The 21,070-nt window shown below is 43.1% G+C and overlaps 1 protein-coding gene across 2 annotated transcripts in view; it reads left to right on the plus strand.

Annotated features, from left to right (window-relative positions):
• ATRN (attractin) overlaps positions 1-21,070 on the plus strand; it is a 338,155-nt gene that overhangs the window by 309,770 nt on the left and 7,315 nt on the right. Inside the window, exons 28-29 of one of the 2 annotated variants that reach the window (XM_032950359.2) lie at positions 12,527-12,562; positions 19,250-19,364. In XM_032950359.2, the coding sequence (XP_032806250.2) occupies positions 12,527-12,562; positions 19,250-19,364 (151 nt within the window). The remainder of the gene's footprint in view (positions 1-12,526; positions 12,563-19,249; positions 19,365-21,070) is intronic. The other variant, XM_032950360.2, reaches the window with a different exon arrangement.

Consider the following 21,070-nt stretch of genomic DNA (forward strand, 5'->3'; position numbering starts at 1 on the left):
AAATTGCACGTTACCAAATTAACTGAAAAGTGTAAATCAAATCAGAGTTGGTGCACAACAGATGCTTCAGTAAGTTGTTGCGTTATTGTCGGCCCTTAGTTTCCATGGCTAAAAAAACACCCTTAAGGTGGCACAGCGTTGGGCACGCGTGCATTCTCACTCCCTGAAATGGGTTGGAAAGTGCCCACGTTTTTTGTGTCACGTTCTGTGGAGTGTGAGCCAGCCCTTGCCGTTGTGAACCGCGGTCTCTTCAAGCAAGCATATTTCCCAAAGCCACTGTATCTGTAACAGCTCAAATTGCGGCCTCCTCGCAAGGCCGGGGCGAGATTTCGTCAGTTCACTTTCGCATCCGTCGGTGCGAGAGAAAGCCCAAGCAACCACATTTTTCCTTTCTTCTCCGCAAAACGTAAAATTGATGGACTGCGTGCATCGTAAAATTGATCAACCAGAGCCCACCAACAGTTCCCCCCCTCCCCCCAGAAGGAAATGACATCATACTCTCCTTGTGTTTTAACAAGTTTGCTTTTACTCTTTTTTGTTTACTTTCATAACTTTTCTTAATCACCCGTCGATGTTAATTGCTAAAGAGTGTACAAGCCGTTGTAATTATAGCTCATATCGTTTGGTTGGAGGTGTTATTTTGCTCGAGGTGTTATTTTTTGCTCAAATATAACAACTAGATTGCCTTGCCAATTACAAGAGTTTTTGTATGTACGCTGAACTTCTTTGGCACCGTACGTAGCCAACCGTGCTAATTCGAGGTGCAGGGGAAGGACAATAAACTAAACACAAAAAGCAGTTCTAAAGAAATTAGTTTTACATTTTTTTCTTTCAAAGTGCATATGTTGGTCATTTTAGTTATAATTCCATCTAAATATCGCCCACTTGGTATAAATAATTTAATTTCTGTACATACTGTCCTTGTTTTAAAACAATTCGTTTTATATGCTTACAGTACTGTACTCTGAAAATATTACCTGTCGTTTAATCACAAGTGTTATATGTATTTCATATGCAGGTGGTATACCCCGATATATATGTTAATTAAATGTACGATTATTAATTATTACGTTCATCATTATCGAACACTTTTGTTCGGTTGACCTATCGTTTGTTTATTTATTACATTTTTTAAACTCAATTTTTTGTGCATGAAAAAGCTAAATACCTGTAGTAAATACACGTTATACCGTTTATCTTAGCGCCTGTGGCCGCCGCGTTTCGTAGCCTCATCACTCGTTTACAAGCCAAGTATTGTAGTACGTACTGGACATCTGTGAAAAAAGTGCTTTTTAGCTCATCGGATTCCTCCGGTATAAATCATTCTGATTTTGTTCAACAACTCACCCTACTGCCCCTCCCTCACCCTCCCAGTTTAACCTCTCACCACCTCACCCACTGCCCCTCCCTCACCCTCCCAGTTTTACCTCTCACCACCTCACCCACTACCCCTCCCTCACCCTCAGCTCAGAAAAATAACGGCACGATTGTTGCTTTTAAGTGTTGCAGCTTATCTAGAATAGTCTAATGGCTTATTTTCACATCAGTAGCCAGGTGCTGACCACACCTTCTTTACGTGATATTTGGAAATGCAATTAAGATTAGCATCAGCCATGTAATGAACTTTCAGTCATGATCTGTACTGCCATTGTACTGATTGTTTATTGTATGATAGTTGGGTAGTTGCAGTTCTTTAGCGTCAATATACTAAAGGCCTCTGTTGATATGTAAACTCTGACTTTAACATAGCTACTTCCGTGACCAGTTACATGCTAATTACTCACATTAACATCATGCTAATCTCCCAGTTACATGCTAATTTCTGGCTTTAACATCCTGCTAATCTCTCACATTAACATAGCTAATTCAATGCTAAATTCTTCTGTTGATATGTAAACTCCTTTGTCAAGGCGCTCTGCTCCTCCCACCCAGCTTAAAATACGTTGCCAAGCTTAGCAGTGTTCATTGGAGCGCTGTCTTTCCGACAGTTCTGTTTCTTCACCTGAGGACGGCTGCTTGTGTTGTGGCCGAAACGTCGTGAAAATTTAATTTTATTATGTTTTATTTTTATTATTTTATTATTTCCCTTCTCTGTGACTTTACCGAAAGAACCAAGAAGATGAATCCCTGCAGTCACGAAAGCTTTAAATCGAAATTGTACTGATTATCAGAGTTTGCCTTTAGAAGATTTGACTGGCTTTCTGTGTTACTCATTCCATCACGTATTGCTGATTCTGTTGCCATGAAATATATACCACAGCTACCATCTTAACTTACTCAGCAACTTGTACAATTGAAGACTTCTTGCCAGCTTTTTTGTTGTTTTGTGTTGGCTGTATCAACATTAAACGAAAAGAAAATTAATAATTCAGTGCGCAAACTGCAGCCCTTATTTAATTAAATTATTGTTTTTTCACGGATATTTTTCACTTGGACATTAAGATTCACAGTGTGTGTTTGCTGAGGTTACGACGTAAACAAGGTAACGGATTTGCCGTAACCAACTGGCTCTGCCTTTGCACATTTCTGCACGTTAATATCGAGTTCACATTGTATTTTAAAACCCAGTTTATTCGAACAAGAAAAACATACCGCATTTGCGCCAGTTGGATGTATGTACAGTGTTATTTGTGGATGTAGAAATATATTAGGTTCACTTTTCCAGTAAGTGATGTTGAAAAATACCAATAATTCCCAAGACTTCTTGGATTCGCATGACACAATCAGCCCTTTTAACGATTGCCATTTAAATAAGGTGATAAATAGTTAAAGAAATCGATGTATGTAGCTTGAAAGAACATGACTTTTTTTATTAAAGAAGATAAGGATAGCTTTTCACGAAGAAAGTTTAAGTTTGAGAATAAGTCGCTGGCTTTATTTATGCTATTTACAGATCACGTACTGTGAAAAAGCATTCTTTTTTATGTCCAGGGCGTTTTTACCAGAGAGGCTATAATTGGGCCCGAGATATATTTCGTCTGCAAAAGTACAAATCGCACCTTATACAGGCTGTATGCTTTGGCGGTGGCACGCCCATTGTTGCAGATGTGCACGGTTCAAACTCAGCAGACACCCTGATCAATACTGTGCGTGTAATAGCCACATTCGTCCCTGCCGTCGGCTTCAGAGTGGACGACGAATGTCCCGTGACATCATTTGGAAGAGTAGGCCATTCTGTGCCAGCGTCTGGTTCCAATTTTTGTTTTTTAAATTCTAAAATGTACAACATATAACTCAATTGGGACTCTACAACAGCAAGGATCAACCCCTACTAGCAACCTATTGCCCCAGGTCACTCAGGTGCCACGGTGGTGAGATGTTAACTACCTCGCCTGGTATACAGGAGGTCGTGGGTTCGATCCCGACCCTGGCGCCTGTATATTTGGGGTTTGCATGTTCTCCCCGTGGTTGCGTGGATTTTTTTTACTCCAAATTTAGAAACATGTGCTTCCAGTATTTGGCTCCTATACATTTCCACATGATAAGCCACATAATTCAGCTATCATTTGTGGCCAGGTCGCTTCTGAAAAAAAGCTACATCGCTCAATGGGCCTTACCTAGTAAAATAAAATAAATCGTTTATAGTTTAGAGTAGGCCATTGTGTGCCAGCGTCGAGGTCCAAATTTTCCAAATTCGAAAATGTACCGCAAATTACTCAATTGGGATTATACGCATAGCAATCATCGCTCCCTACCTCCAGCCTATTGGCCGAGGTCACTTCCAAATGGGACTGCTGGTCTCTTTGTTTCTGGCTAAACTATAAGTAAAGTTATCTTCTCAAGTGAAATATTACAGAAGTTCAGACCAGATTACAAGTAAAAAAAATTACACACAATCCCAACTGCGTATTCATCTTAATCTGTTGTTTGTATTTACTACAAATTTTACTTGCATGCTCCACCAGCTCTTCTTCCTCCAACTCACCGAATAATAGGCATACCCTATCACCCATCTCTCTATTTTTTGGTGATCTCTACTGCATATCAGGTGGTTTAGCACTTGATGATGTTAATCATGGTCATTTGTAGATTAGTATAAATAAATGTAGATATTGGTGCTGTTCCAGAGACAGTGATGGGCTGGGCACAGGTGATGATAGAGCAAGAGAGACTAGGTGAAGCCATCCCATAGGAAGGTGACCATCAACAGGTCATCACCTCACCTCATCGGAGATTTTAGGGTCACGATGCCAGAGCTCCCTGCACAATCAAACTGTGGGTTGCATTTGACGAGCCAGCTTTCGTGGAGGGCTGTGCTCGTGTAAGGACGCTTCACTGGCATAATTTCCATTTCCCATTACTTAATGTCACCTGCACAACAAAAGCCCCTTGTTTAATTCTGGGCAATAACAATACGTGGCATTTTTGGCACGAGTCACCTCAGTCCTAAGTACACACACGTGCGCACGTGCGCCCTCTTAGCAACAGTTGCAGATTCGTAAAAAAAAGGAAATAAAACCAAATGACAGCCACCTGCTTCTAATTAAATTAAATTGAAGCCTGTTTATGTGAAAGCATAGTCTGCCTTTATACCTTGAGAATAGTTACAGTGAGGTAAAAAAATATTTGATCCCCTGCTGATTGTGTACGTTTGCCCACTGACAAAGAAATGATCAGTCTATAATTTTAATGGTATGTTTATTTTAACAGTGAGAGACAGAATAACAACAACAAAATTCAGAAAAACTCATGTCAAAAATGTAATAAATTGATTGGCATTTTAATGAGAGAAATAAGTATTTGACCCCCTCTCAATCATAAAGATTTCTGGCTCCCAGGTGTCTTTTATACCGGTAACAAGCTGAGATTAGGAGCACACTCTTAAAGGGATTGCTCCTAATCTCAGCTTGTTACCTGTATAAAAAACACCTGTCCACAGAAGCAATCAATCAATCAGATTCCAAACTCTCCACCATGGCCAAGACCAAAGAGCTCTCCAAGGATGTCAGGGACAAGATTGTAGACCTACACAAAGCTGGAATGGGCTACAAGACCATTGCCAAGCAGCTTGGTGAGAAGGTGACAACAGTTGGTGCGATTATTCGCAAATGGAAGAAACACAAAAGAACTGTCAATCTCCCTCGGCCTGGGGCTCCATGCAAGATCTCACCTTGTGGAGTTGCAATGATCATGAGAACGGTGAGGAATCAGCCCAGAACTACACGGGGGGGTCTTGTCAATGATCTCAAGGCAGCTGGGACCATAGTCACCAAGAAAACAATTGGTAACACACTACGCCGTGAAGGACTGAAATCCTGCAGCGCCCGCAAGGTCCCCCTGCTCAAGAAAGCACATATACATGCCCGTCTGAAGTTGGCCAATGAACATCTGAATGATTCAGAGGACAACTGGGTGAAAGTGTTGTGGTCAGATGAGACCAAAATCGAGCTCTTTGGCATCAACTCAACTCACCGTGTTTGGAGGAGGAGGAATGCTGCCTATTCCATTATGCTTTGGGGGTTTTTATCTGCTAAGGGGACAGGACAACTTCACCGCATCAAAGGGACGATGGATGGGGCCATGTACCATCAAATCTTGGGTCAGAACCTCCTTCCCTCTGCCAGGGCATTGAAAATGGGTCATGGATGGGTATTCCAGCATGACAATGACCCAAAACACACGGCCAAGGCAACAAAGGAGTGGCTCAAGAAGAAGCACATTAAGGTCCTGGAGTGGCCTAGCCAGTCTCCAGACCTTAATCCCATAGAAAATCTGTGGAGGGAGCTGAAGGTTCGAGTTGCCAAACGTCAGCCTCAAAACCTTAATGACTGGGGGAAGATCTGCAAAGAAGAGTTGGACAAAATCCCTCCTGAGATGTGTACAAACCTGGTGGCCAACTACAAGAAACGTCTGACCTCTGTGATTGCCAACAAGGGTTTTGCCACCAAGTACTAAGTCATGTTTTGCAGAGGGGTCAAATACTTATTTCCCTCATCAAAATGCCAATCAATTTATAACATTTTTGACATGCGTTTTTCTGGATTTTGTTGTTGTTATTCTGTCTCTCACTGATCAAATTAACCTACCATTAAAATTATTGACTGATAATTTATTTGTCAGTGGGCAAATGTACAGAATCAGCAGGGGATCAAATACTTTTTTCCCTCACTGTAATTTCACTTCGCCCTCACTCTGAGAAACCAAATAGACCATGCACTAATAAAGAATTAAAGCTTTCGTGACTGCGTAAATTACTCATTGGTTTTTTCGGTAAAGTCACGTTTGTAGAAATACCATAAAATTATATTAAAATAAATCAATCACGACGTTTCGACCACAACACAAGCGATCTTCATCAGGTGTAAAAAACAAATAGCGAGGGAGCATATAGTTTGACATCAACGCAACACATAGAGAGCGCCAAACTGCACGGAGGTAAATACAAGAAGATGAGAGACGAGAATTCAACAAACCTAAGAAAAGATTACGTGATGCAAAACCAGTCAGGCCAACAACACAGTTAGACACTTGCCTGGTGGACCACGAATTTCAGAAGAGTGCTAAATTTCGCGTTCATCCTCTGGATTGAACATACCAGCATAGACAGAGTGAACAAATACGAGGTACAAGTCTGCAGAAATACATATACAGGGACACCAAGAGGCAAGGAGAGGGAAAGACGGACAGAGAAGCAAGTAAAAAGAAAAATGGCCAGAGGGATGAACAGACAGAGGCCTTAAATAAAAAAAAGTAGAGGTGGGGGGGAGGAGGAGGGGCCAAAGAGAGCAAGGTGGCACGGCAGCATAGGTGGGAGGAGGGGTAGGAGAAAGCAAGGGGCACAATACGTTTAGGACAGGACTGTAAAGGTAACTTCCCCGTAGAAGTGTGTTAATAAAGAATTAAAGCTTTCGTGACTGCATAAATTACTCATTGTTTTTTTTTCGATAAAGTCACGCATGTAGAAATACCATAAAATTATATTAAAATAAATCAATCACGACGTTTCTATGTGTTGCGTTGGTGTCGCCCTATGTGCTCCCTCGCTATTTGTTTTTTACACCTGATGAAGATCGCTTGTGTTGCGGTCGAAACGTCGTGATTGATTTATTTTAATATAGACCATGCACTGTTTACAATATCGAGACACTCACTTGGTTTTAGCAAGCTTTGTGCCATTGATACGGCAAAGTTCACTTACATTAGCTGTAGCTCGCACTTGTGTACGAATGGTGGATTTTGCCCACTCCGAGAGATGGGAGGAACTCTCCGAGGCTCTCTTTGCCGTTCGATATTCGCGCAGGTTGATCTTGCCTCAACTCGACTAGCCACGTGCCACTAACGTGGCTCCCCTTCTGAGCCATTTTTATTGAAGTTCAAAGTTCGATTCCTCTGGCTCTGTGAACATCACGCTCCTTGAGAAGAGCAGGTACTCATATCTGTAGTGGGCGAGTAATGATCCAAATAAATCATTTGCATTCAGAATAAAAATGAGGACTGCAACCCTTTGCGAGTCGACTGCAAGCCTGAAGGCCTCTTCAGGCTGTGTCAGTCGAGAGGGTGATTATAAAAGTATGCGGCCTAATTGTTGATGTCACCCAGTGTCAGATTATCCTGGTAGCATTGATTCTGCACTTGCTCTATTACTATAGTACTACACTGGCTTCAACTATTATGAACGACTAGGTGTTTAAGGTTATCGATTTGTCGTATTATCTGGCTGTATAGCAAATGAAAACATTCAATTGACTATGCAAGTTCAAAATGTGTTTTAATATTTGTTTTTTTTGTCCATTTAGGGCCCCTTTATAACATATGCTACAGGCCCCGCACTAGCTTAATCCGGCATTGATGTCACCTACATGGAAATCGTAAGGTCTACAAATATAGGCATATTCAAGTGAAGAAAGGAATAATGTTTGACCATGTTTTCACGATTTACATGAGTAAACGCTTAGTAGTGCATTCAGTTATGGGAAGGCAAATGCAACATGCACTGTTCAGTAACGTTTGAACCAATTATACACATTTACATTTAACAGTAGTGGCGACATTTTATAGACTTACTGTTGATGTTCTCTTGAGCATTTGTTCCAACTGTAATAGGACTTGCCTGCAAAAGTTCGTGTTTTCTTGCTTTTATCTGAAATTTAGTTTGGTGTACACAGTACATCGCCGGGGGAAAAAAAGCAATGTTACACCAGTCAGAGCATTTTGTTGCCAGGCTATTAAGATGAATTGTAAGAAGGCAATGTGCTATTTGGTGTGGTGCTTATGCACTTTCGTCTTTCATGCCTAAACAAGCTGTCAAACCGGGCCAGTAAATGAGTCTTCAAATTCACCACTGCCAAAAGTAGAATTTCGACTGACGTGATATTTACAGAGTATTTGGCATTATGATTCAGTCCAGGATGTCGTCTGTTAGCGAGCCGTTGAGCTGTATTAATGTGCACCAATGTGTTCCTCTAGTAGCTGCAATAATAAACTAATACAAAAAATACTATCAAAAACCTGAAATTTGCTCGGTGGCGTCCCTGCGGTATAATCGCATGACGCGCGTGCCCTTGTTTGCAAAGCTTGCTCTGTTGCGCTGGCTTAATAGCCCGCGTTCGCTGTCGTGCGCTTTGAATAAAATACGCGAACAAAGTAGAAGAAATATCAACGTTAAGCACAAACAGTCGCCTCGGTGGACAGCAGCGGCCGAGCAGCTCTTATTATATTTCGGTTGCTGAGCAGCGTGCTGTACACTTGGCAAATACAGTGAGGGAAAAAAGTATTTGATCCCCTGCTGATTTTGTACGTTTACCCACTGACAGAGAAATGGTCAGTCTATAATTTTAATGGTAGGTTTATTTGAACAGTGAGAGACAGAATAACAACAACAAAATCCAGAAAAACGCATGTCAAAAATGTTATAAATTGATTTGCATTTTAATGAGGGAAATGAGTATTTGACTCCTCTGCAAAACATGACTTAGTACTTGGTGGCAAAACCCTTGTTGGCAATCACAGAGGTCAGACGTTTCTTGTAGTTGGCCACCAGGTTTGCACACATCTCAGGAGGGATTTTGTCCCACTCCCCTTTGCAGATCTTCTCCAAGTCATTAAGATTTTGAGGCTGACGTTTGGCAACTGGAACCTTCAGCTCCCTTAAACAAATTATCTATGGGATTAAGGTCTGGAGACTGGCTAGGCCACTCCAGGACCTTATTGTGCTTCTTCTTGAGCCACTCCTTTGTTGCCTTGGCCGTGTGTTTTGGGTCATTGTCGTGCTGGAATACAGATCCACGACCCATTTTCAATGCCCTGGCAGAGGGAAGGAGGTTCTGACCCAAGATTTGATGGTACATGGCCCCATCCATCGTCCCTTTGATGCGGTGAAGTTGTCCTGTCCCCTTAGCAGAAAAACACCCCCAAAGCATAATGTTTACCCCTCCATGTTTGACGGTGGGGATGGTGTTCTTGGGGTCATAGGCAGCATTCCTCCTCCAAACACGGCGAGTTGAGTTGATGCCAAAGAGCTCCATTTTGGTCTCATCTGACCATAACACTTTCACCCAGTTGTCCTCTGAATCATTCAGATGTTCATTGGCAAACTTCAGACGGGCATGTATATGTGCTTTCTTGAGCAGGGGGACCTTGCGGGCGCTGCAGGATTTCAGTCTTTCACGGCGTAGTGTGTTACCAATTGTTTTCTTGGTGACTATGGTCCCAGCTGCCTTGAGATCATTGACAAGATCCTCCCGCGTAGTTCTGGGCTGATTCCTCACCGTTCTCATGATCATTGCAACTCCACGAGGTGAGATCTTGCATGGAGCCCCAGGCCGAGGGAAATTGACAATTCTTTTGTGTTTCTTCCATTTGCGAATAATCACACCAACTGTTGTCACCTTCTCACCAAGCTGCTTGGCAATGGTCTTGTAGCCCATTCCAGCCTTGTGTAGGTTACGATCTTGTCCCTGACATCCTTGGAGAGCTCTTTGATCTTGGCCATGGTGGAGAGTTTGGAATCTGATTGATTGATTGCTTCTGTGGACAGGTGTCTTTTATACAGGTAACAAGCTAAGATTAGGAGCACTCCCTTTAAGAGTGTGCTCCTAAACTCAGCTCGTTACCTGTATAAAAGACACCTGGGAGCCAGAAATCTTTCTGATTGAGAGGGGGTCAAATACTTATTTCCCTCATTAAAATGCAAATCAATTTATAACATTTTTGACATGCGTTTTTCTGGATTTTTTCTTGTTGTTATACTGTCTCTCACTGTTCAAATAAACCTACCATTAAAATTATAGACTGATCATTTCTTTGTCAGTGGGCAAACGTACAGAATGAGCAGGGGATCAAATACTTTTTTACCCTCACTGTACGTATGTACATCTTATTCTGGAACTGTAACGTTTGACATGGGTAGACAGAGTTGAGATGGCCAGTTGAGAATGCCATCGGATGCGACGTGAACTCTCGTAGTCATGCCGAGAGGGGACGACTGCTCGCAGCCCGTTTCATTTTGTAACGTTGGCCATGAGCCGCAGTGTACATCGTCTTTTAATCGTCGCCGCTCGTGCATCGGATACGATCCACATCGCCCACGGGAAGCCCCTGATGTGGTTTTGGATCGAACTACTTGCTGCCGGGATAGCGCCAGGCCAGGAGGTTCGGCCGTAGGATATTCAATTAGGCTCTTAATAAGTAAATAGATATTTAGAGTTTATTGTAGCTGCTCTGATGTAGAGAGCAGAGTTACTCCGGTCTGCTTGCAAACAAGCTTAAGTTTCTTAATGAGTCATGTCACGATTGATTTACATTTGTTTAATTTCATTCTAGAATTACCATATTCTCCATATTATAATGCACACTTTTATCCCAGGGGGCGGGGTGCAATTATATAGTGCAGAGAATGCATTGTCTTGCGGAAGTCATGTTTTAATTTAGTTTAAAAAAATCTTCTGATGCAACAACAACGCCAACAAAGTCCTCCGCTGAAATACATCACCACCAAGAGGACGCAAAACCACCACCAGCAGCAGCCGCTCATAATCAGCTTCTGGAAGATGGCTGCTTCTGCCGTACCTTATTGTTCACACTTTTTTCATGAACAACCCCGAGGTTTGGGGTTGCGTTTTACTTTCTGGCGCGTCTTATTATCAAGATAATACGGCATTGCCGACTGTTGCTGTTGAGCTGTCGTAGGCTAGAGTTAACTCTGTTTCGCTCCAAATATCTCAGAGTCCCCCTGTTGTCGACACTTTGTCTACACTTTGATGCATATGGCACTTATTAGCTTAGTCTCGTAAGCGATGGTGCTGCGAGTAACCCACCACAAGCCTTTGAGCCACACAAACCGGCAGTGTAAAAGGTAAGAACAGCTGTCAAGCTCCATGCATAAATAAACCTTCACTCTTGCCAGTGCCACTAGAAAGGACCTCTGGACCTGAGTGGCCACAGGTGCATGCGTGTGCAGAATAGCAGGAATATAAAGTGGGCAGTGCCTTGCCCCTGTACATATGTTTAGGGTTTTTTTTTGTACGGTAGGATTATTATGCAACATCGTTCCATGTGGGCCGGTGTCCCAATTGACTATATTAATGAAGTGCTTTACACAGCCAGCTTTTTGAAGCATTCATCAGCAACCTTAGGCTCAGATTAATAAAACGGTACAAAGTCTGTAATGACACCGTTGGGAAATGGAAAGATGCATTTTTGGAATTGCTTGACGTGACAGCTTTGCACCAGAGGGAAACGTTGAATATTTAGACATCAGGCTTAAGTAGACCACGTGGACATGACAGGACATACTCCTGGAAGAATTGGCAACCGGTGGATAGAGATAAAAGAGAAAAAAAACAACACTTAAGATAAGGATGGACTCGAAGTTGTCATCAACAAATGTACTATAAAAGCTGTTGGTGTGCAATAGTCAAACGGAATGCAGTCGGCAAAAGCAAAACATTTTCCTGTACCAATATTGAAACAATAAATTAACCTGCCTGCAGTTTAAACACTGAAATAATAATGAAGCAATACGTAAATACAGTTCCCTACGTGTTTCTTCGATGTTGAATCACTCCCCGAGTACTGTGGATATAGACATGGCAAACAAATGTTGAAGCTCTGCAACGCTTGCTCGATGTTTTTTTTTTGTGAAGATGCTGACGCCCTCCTTGAATCTTAAACACGTTGGGGTGACCCGTGCTTGGGACACGCGGATACCCAATTTGAGGATGGGCTTCGTTTAAGAAAGCTGCGTGGCACAGAGCTGGGGCTCGCCATGCATCCTTCGCATTTTAAAATACTCGTTGCGAGTCAAACAAAGGCATAACAATGAGACGAGGGACGTGCCTGTCCTACGGTGCACAAATGTGTGCCGCATGACGCAATGCAGAAAGACACTTTCCCACGATTAGCTTTCGTACGCACGACCGTCGGCTTAATTCGATGCAGCGTGCGAACTCTCGCACTGCCGATGTTTAAACAATGCCAGGCCGCTTCGCAAAGGCAGCCTGGTGGCGCAGCGTTTGCCAGTACGATGTTCCGCGTTGGTTTGTTGTAATTGGTCCTCTGGTTTGTTTTTTATCTCCTGCATGCAAAGCGCTCGCCGAGGAATTTGTCAAACGTCCCAATGCAGGTAATGCCTTCGAAGAGCCTGGAGACTCTTCCTGAAACTTTGTTGAATGAATGAATGAAAAACATTTCAATTAAAATTACCCGGTTTGTGCTAAAATTCCTTTCCGCGATAATATCGATTGGAAGGAATCCGTTTTGGAGGTGCATTTTGCTATGATTGTTACAATGTCCGGTAATGTGGAGGCATCACATTGATCATTGATGGCTCCTACGATGTAAGGGCACTCGGGTAGCAATTTTAATTCGACTACACCTTGCAAACAGAACTGATTGAAATCAAAACTTGTCCAAACAAATACTTGAGGGCAACATTCATTTGTAGGGCCTGTTGTCCACAGGCAATACATGTTATTTTCTTCAAGTCATGAAAGAGAGACCCTCATATCCTCTTGTTTATTTTTCATCTATGGAAATGCATACAAGTCAATTGCAAGGCTGTCCAGTTCCAATTTTCAATACAAACCGTGTTTTCCTTTGGCCTGGTCATATATTTTATTGAAAGCTCATGGGATTTTCACCAGGACACTTAAGGTTAACACCTTGGATCCCTGCTCTCTGCTTTAAGAGCTCATGAGATCAACCATCTTGTAGAGAGGAGAAAAAAATAATCAAATAGTTCATGCTGTTTGTGGGAATCCAATAAAACATTTATAAGAGACTATGAGAAAATCCAATAGAAATCTATTGCTTGTGTCGCCGAGGTTAATGTTTACACTAATAAAATGTAATCAAGCCTTGTGGCTTTTACAGAACATCACATTAAAGAACATTGCCCCTTCATGTAACCATTCAAGTTATGAGCAAGGTCAGACAATGCACACTTAGAGTCGCCTTCATATTTAATTGTGAAAAATAGCTTTTTCAGAATTGGAGAAACTCATTTTCATCTTCCCGTACGCATGTATGAATAATTTTTTTGGCTTAAGCACAAGGCCAGGGTTGAGTGGGTGCACAATGTTCAGTTTTAACCGTGCTTCTATCTTTACGATCCATAAGTAATTCGGTTCTTAGAAGGCCAAATTACCCATTTCAATTGGCTTCCATAGCAAGCGAAGAAGGCGCCTTTTCCCCCTGGGTCGTCTCAACCTGACGTGAGCACCAGGTGCTGTGTCGTTTTGGCAGAGCCAAAGGTAGAGGTGGCCAAGCGTGGAGCTGGACGTTGAGCCTCATTGTTTGCCGGGTCATTAAACCAGATGCTTCCCAGGGAGCACTTCCCTCGGCCCATGGCTCAAAGAGAGCCGTGCGTCACACTTCTGCACACCACTAACTAATCTGCAGGAATTCCATTGCATTGCGTTATGTAGCTGTCCAATTTGCAGAAGCTCTCGGAATGTGGAGTGAAATGTCGAACATCGTATCTGATATGTATGTTGAACGTATGTATGTTGAACGTCTTTCGCACCGTACGTGGTCAACCGTGCTAATCGGAGGTGGATAACGTGCGGTACAACCCTAAAACGCAATCGGAGAGCTGTGATCACAATACAACTGGTATTATATCAGGGGTCCTTAATAGTGATGAGTTCAAAGGCAGTGTCTTTCTGGTCAAATGAACAACGGCATAGCGCTCATGCTTGTTGTGATGAACCATTGCCAGACATTCCACATTCAGAGGGCAGTGGCCACTTCGCACAGGATGATGATGCTGAACTTCCTGTAAACTGAAACTCGGCTTTATCTCTGATGAAAGGACGAAGATTCGAGGTGATTGATCCCTGACCAGGATTTGAACTCGTCTTGCAGAGTTCTCAAGCTCCAGCCAATTGTATACAAATTATTGTTATCGCCAATGAGGTATACCTTTCATTGTTTAATACTAATTTAATGTCAAAAGGAAAAAAATAATGTTACATTCTTTTAAGCCCGATTGAAACCAGATAGAGTACATTTGGAGAATGCAGGTTAAGTGTTTAGCGTTCAACCAGTCTCCCATACCTTGTGGGAAGGAAGAGAAAAAGGTGTTGTGGCAGATAAGGGTTTTCCAGTAAATAAATATATAACAGCTAGATAAAAAGAGGGAGATATTTTGCTCTGATCGCCGTACGGCTTTGCCTTGCGCTGGGGTTTGTCGACGGAATATAGAGTGGCAGGTGTGAGGCAGGTCAAAAAAATCAATACCAAAGACAAAACATCCCCCCCCCCCCGTATAGCCTTAACAGACTTTCAGGGCAAGTGCCGTTAGCGAGCACCAGCAACATCCGCGCCGCCTCCGAAGGCCGGCGTGGGAAAAAGGAAAAAAAGTCAATGAACACCACATACGACGGCGCATTGAGGTCTTCACCACCCACAGGTGGTGTTGCATCAACGGATTCTGTCCGGGGATGACGCATGCTTCCGCAGCAGATTGTTGGGGCTGGTGTTGGGACACCCCCCCCCCCCCCCCCGTCTTCTGCTCGGCTTGCTAAAAAAGCACGACCTGGGTGACCGATGCAAACTTGGGAAAAGTTTTCCCTCGGCGTGGCGTGGCGTGGGGGGGGGGAGGGGGTTTGGGGTGTTTAGGATTCCGCATTTTGAACTTTTCCCCCAGATTTCCCATGCGATATGCAGCGTGGCATGGCCCCGCTTTTGAAGTGTTGCCTGCCAAACCTGATAGATAGACTCTTGCAGCGGAGAACGCAGAGTCCTCATTAACCACTTCCCCCCCCCGGGTTTAGCAGCTGCACATTTTACCTCTCCAGTGTGCGAGTGACCACCGATGTCTGCAGAATTGGGAAATTGGAGAAGCAGAAGTTGTTTAATTTTAGATGATGTGCCATTAAAAATCACAAGGTGGTTGTGTGGCTCGTGGGGGCCTCAAAATAACCAAGTTTCCTCGCTAAGCCAAATCCACCGAGATTATTGGGGTTTAAATTGTGGCAGCGTTCTGCGATTAAACAGAGTTCTCAAGCTCAGTGGGTTGATTATCATGGCCTGTTCACAAATCGCTTTATCGCCTTCAAAACGTTTCGTGTTTCGTCATTGTTGCTTTTCACCGACTTCATCCCAGTCCAGTTGAGAGGAATAAACATTTTTAAAAATTATCCTAATTTTCTTGGATGCTGCGAACATTTTGTTACGGAGTCTTAAGGAAGTCGGCACCTATGGAGGTCTTTTCTTGTGTAAGCTTGTTTCGGACTCATTGCTGAAAAGATGTCGCATTCTGCTGCCTATGATAATTCTAGGAGGACGTTCTTCATCTCATTATAATCTGCGATATAACACAATTATGATATAAACGTTGATAACAAATATTTTCTGATCCTCCTCAGTGATCATTTTATTGCAAGGTTATTATACCTGCCCCTACTTGACATTTATGAAAAAGAGCTTCAAAGCTCATCGGACTTCTCCAGGATAAATAAATATTCTGATTGCATGTTTAATATTTTTTTTTCCTGGATATTTTTTTTAATATCTTTTGGGTTTTTTTACACATTACGAAAAATCCCAGGCTGTGTATTACGAGACCGAAAAACATCGATTTTTGGGGGGATTTAAATCACCAGCGAAACGTCGTGCTCGAATTGTAAATGTTGTGGGTTTACTCTCCAACAATCCGGTGTGCCGAAGTAGCCACTAATTGCACGTTTTGTTCACGTGACAAACTTTACTAAATGACAGTTGGCTGGTGGCGGAATTTAACGACACATTTATGTTTATGCTATCTAACCCAAAAAAAACTTTATTGTGGATTATTTTTTATCGAGTTGTGACCACTAATCGTGACAATTCATCGAATCGCTAAGTTGAGGGTGGTGGGGGGGGGCGGTGGTTGAATCATTACACGCATAATGCAGTGCACATCGTTATTAATCGCTCTCCTCACCTACGCTGTACCGTGTTTGATACTCTATCTTTCTACGCTCATTTTTACTGAGTTTTTCTGAATTTGTTGTTGGCAGTGAATTCACAATCAATAGATGCCCCATAACGCCAGCCAGCAAATCTTGAAGTGCATTATTTTTTAAAGCGCTCTCATGTAATCACACTTTTCCTTTTACCTCCTCACTCGTGGAACGTTCTATATGCTGACATTATAGGGGCATGCACCGCAAAAATGAAATTGAATGGGAGCCCCCGTAGAGAGCAATAAAATGCAAAGGATATCCGGCTTTGAATGGAAGAACATACCGGCTAATTTTTTTTTACATTTTCAATAATGAATGCGAGAACTACTCATGCTTCGCACTTTATGTACACGGCGCGTTTGCGTAAATGCCGGGATATGTTCGAATTAACGTAACATTCCGAGAGAAGTAGAGGTCGAAAAAATATGCACATTGTCTCTCTAGCTTTACATCTCTAACTTTTATTTTCTCGTTGTGCTCTTTGCACGTGTGAGTGCCCGCGCGCCTCGTGCACAGATTCCGCTATCTCTTCGTGTTCGGTGCATGAGCGCCGCTCACTCTTGGTGTTCGCGCTCGTTGGCAACTGTGCTTGAGAATGTAATGAGGCACTGACTTTCCCAATATTCACCTCGTGGCCACGCCACAAGCAGCAGTAGCAGAGCACCACTTAGATGGAATCCGGAAAGCGAAAACCCTGGGAATTGTATGACAGACTTTGTGACAAATGACTCTTCAGCCAAAACGCGGGTGCCGTGCTGTGGTCTTGACTATTCCCAAAGCAGATTACGTGCGTGCGAACGCGTGTGGTTAGCATTGTTTTCACGTTTTCCCCTCTTCTCACCCCCAATAACCTTAACCCTGCCCCCCCCCCCCCCAATGCTGACCCCCTCACATTGAATACATATGTTTGAATGTCCTACGAAGTGAAATGGTGCGCCATGTAAAATAATGCTGATTTCACTATTAAAGCGCCTTGCAATTTTTTTTTAAAGGTGCTATATAGACTCTTAATTATTATTATCACCACTATTGCTATAATATACGACCGCCAGTACATCACGTTACTATTTAACTTTTGTTTAATTATGCTAATCCACTTATTAATTGCAATGCTGAGTGTAATCATACAGTAGATCGTCCTGTGTGTAGCAGTGTGGTGATTAATGTCCAATGCATCACACATGCTGTTAATGCAGTCCCGATAGCTCTCATCTGCGCCACACAACGCAACCGTTCAACCCACACTCGCCCGCACTTTGTATCTGAAAACCATCCGCATTATTATTATTATTCTGGGCACGTGTCAAAGAATGTGTGTTTTAGCACGAGCCCTTGCCGCACACATCTCACCCGCACAAAAGATGTTACCTTGAAACGAGCCATCCTGGGCACCTGTTTTGTTTGGGCACAGTGGTATTTTGCGCGGCCAGTTGTTCCACGTGGATTACCAAAGGGCTTTTTATATTTCCTTCTCCTGGGAAGTGTGCGCGCTTGCATGGAAATGCTCGGATAAGTCACGTGACGGAATTCAAAATTAATAGCAATGCATCAAACGCACGCTTCCGTTCAGGTGTTGTGGTGCTTTCCCCTCCCAACCTTTTTTTTTTGGTTGCGTGGCATTTTTATCACCCAATTTTTTTTTTATCATTGAAGAGCTTGTTGAATAATGTATTAGCTAACATTGAATGAGGTTTTTAATTTTTTACCAATGTGAATGTGTTCAAAGGACATATCTGATTGGATGCCGATGGCCTTATACAATTGCAAGCGATATGCTAGGTTTACATTTAGGGTACTTAAAAAAAACACACGTGAATTAATGATAACATAGCTTAGACAAGTGTCACTTCACTTAATTCATGCAGTGTGTAGTTCATAGCTGAACTTAGCAATATCGCAGGCTATCTGGTGATGTCCACCGTACGCGTGTGAGTTTGCTGGTGCACGTTTTTCCGCTTTGTACGTATATATTGTTGTGCATGAAAATATCATAATTGTTTTTACATCACACAAGTATAAATTTGGGATGCTGTGTAGAACTGCAGTGGCCTTCAGCATCGCGATTCTAGGGGCGGTGACACGACCGAACAGGAGCGTGCTTGCCACTTGTTACAGCTTTGCGGTTTGAGCCCATCGGCTGCCGTGGTTAATACTGCGGACTCGATTAATGTACTTAATGTACGTTGAACATCTTTCGCACACCATTACGTAGCCAACGGAGGTGTGGGCGAAGGACAACAAACGAAACACGAAATTAACCAGAAACACGGACCGCCTACTGTGCAGTGGACATTAATGTGATGTAAATCGAAAAAGAGTAGACAATGTGTGAAGGCTTCACTGGCCAAACATGACACGTTCGACATGTAACTGCAGATAACCTAATTTGGGGAAAGCCCACACAGCAACATCGCCCCTGGACTGGCAAGACCGTCTGTGGAAGCAGAGCACCTTTGTGATATCCTTGCACGATAAGAATTGTGCAACTACAACATATATTAAAATATTATCATTATTCATTCAGTAATAGTGAAATGGAGTGGGTAGCCCAAATGATTATATTTCTCACATGAGATATATTACTTGCTTAGAAATAATAGTGATTTCGATTTCCATTCCAATTGCCCTTAAGGTTTTTAGCTTCCGTTGATCCCTCAAGGCTAAACTGCTGCAGGCAAAAATGTGGCTTCGGAACAATGCAGTCATACGCAGGATGGTGAACACTTGTGAACATGTGCGTGTGCGCCCCATGTCCCACGCGTTTGACGGGTTGTGCGCGATACCAAGCCTTGTATTCTTTTCCTGCCGGAAAAGCGCTGCGTTTGATTAACGAGGAGTGTGTGTGTGTGTGCGACCGTTAGACCATACCGCAGCCAATTGCGATGGAGCCATGCGCAGGGAACCGTGCGGCCATATACTCAGTGCTGGTGAGACTGCCCCGGGGTTTGAACGCCTGCCCACCGCCCGGACAGTCAGGTGGGTTTTGTGCACGTCATTGTGGCTGGTACGCGGGGCGCGCGAATGTGTGTGTGTGTGTACACGTGTAATTGGATTTGTACAAAGTCGAGACCTTCCCCAGAAACCCGGGCGAATGGAGGAGTTTGTTTCGGGTAGCTGAGAGAAAATGGTAGTACCACTCCCACCAGTTTACAACATCCCACGTCCGAGAATGAGGAGGCTTACCGCAGAACTTCGACCAGAGGTTTGGCGCTGCAAAGGATGTCGTGGTCACAGGGTTGCTAAGGAGATTGGAACTGTCTCAGCAGCTCGCGTTTACAAATCACTGTTTAATTCCATCAAAAAAGTAATTTGCGGCATCACACCCATTACGATCATTAGGGGAAACTGTGGTGATGAGTTTTCTGACCCCCAGGAACAAGTTTACAGATTTGCTGGGCAATTCCGCAAGGTCTTGGAGGTGAGGGCAAGCCCGACAAAACTTATATAATATCATGGGGCAAGGTGCTGGCTGATGTGCCATCTTTTTAGGAAATGCGAAGAGCGATCCAGAGCCTGAAACCAGGTAAAGCACTGGGCAAAGTTGACCTCCCGAGCAAACTAAACTTAAACTAAAGTATTTTTTATTTTGCCAGGTAAGGCCCACTGAGCTACATAGCTCTTTTCAGAAGCGACACGGCCACAAATGATAGCTCAACAAAGTTGCTTATGTGGAAATGTATAGCAGCCAAATACTCTAAACGCACGCTTATTCTAAACATGAAGGGAAAAACTGGAGGACCCCGAGAAAAATCCACGCGACTACGGGGAGAGCATGCAAACTCCGAATATACAGCAGGTGTCAGGCTCGGGATCAAACCCACGACCTCCTGTATACCAGGCGAGGTAGTTAACATCTCGCCACCGTGGCACTGAGGGCGGGTGGCGATTGTGTTAAGGCTGCCCTATAGGGTATTATTACAACCGTTTGGGCCACAGGGCGGGTTCCATCGGACACTGATTGCAACAACTACCGGGGGGGGACATCTACCCTCCTCAAACAAAGTGTTCCTGGAAAAACAGTTCTGCTGCGGACAATTCAACATATATCATATCTTGCTCCGTCTTACAAGGAGTGCAGTGATGTGTTCTGCCAGTTGGGGTTCACCTGTTTTTACACGTGTTCACGTGGTCTGCAGATTTACACGAGACTTCTTGTAGTCGGAGAATCTGTGGCCTCCCCGCCTGTAACCTCCAGCATATAAATTCTGTCAATGTCGTCCAAAGTATCAAAATGGCTGTTTGCAATCTAAACTGCAGCAAGCAATGCTTTCTTTAAAGTGTTTTTGTAGCTTGGCTGTTTTCCTTGTGAAAAATAAAACTGCTGACCCAACTGATCTCTGTCTAGGGTCAGAATAACAATCACTGAATCTGTGAGTCCTAAAACAACCCACATGTTGTGCCCTTCTATGCAGCTTGATGGGTTTGTAACCCATAGTCATACCTTTGTTTAATATGAACGTTATTGATTTAAATAATATTTAATGTGTCATTACTCAAGAACACAGTCTACTCCTGGGAGACCCAAATAACTTATTAGCTGATGTTTGCATTCAACATTTTGTTGGAAGTATTATTTGTTTAAATTTGAATGCACACGACTGAAATTCTTAATTGGTCTGTAATAAAAAAGGGTAAATTAGCAGCCCTGCAATGTGATGCTCATGCGACTGCTGGAGGAACGA

Source organism: Petromyzon marinus, chromosome 9, assembly GCF_048934315.1.
Source record: "Petromyzon marinus isolate PM22_M1 ecotype Great Lakes invasive population chromosome 9, UKy_Petmar_22M1.pri1.0, whole genome shotgun sequence".
NCBI classification, from domain to species: domain Eukaryota; kingdom Metazoa; phylum Chordata; class Hyperoartia; order Petromyzontiformes; family Petromyzontidae; genus Petromyzon; species Petromyzon marinus.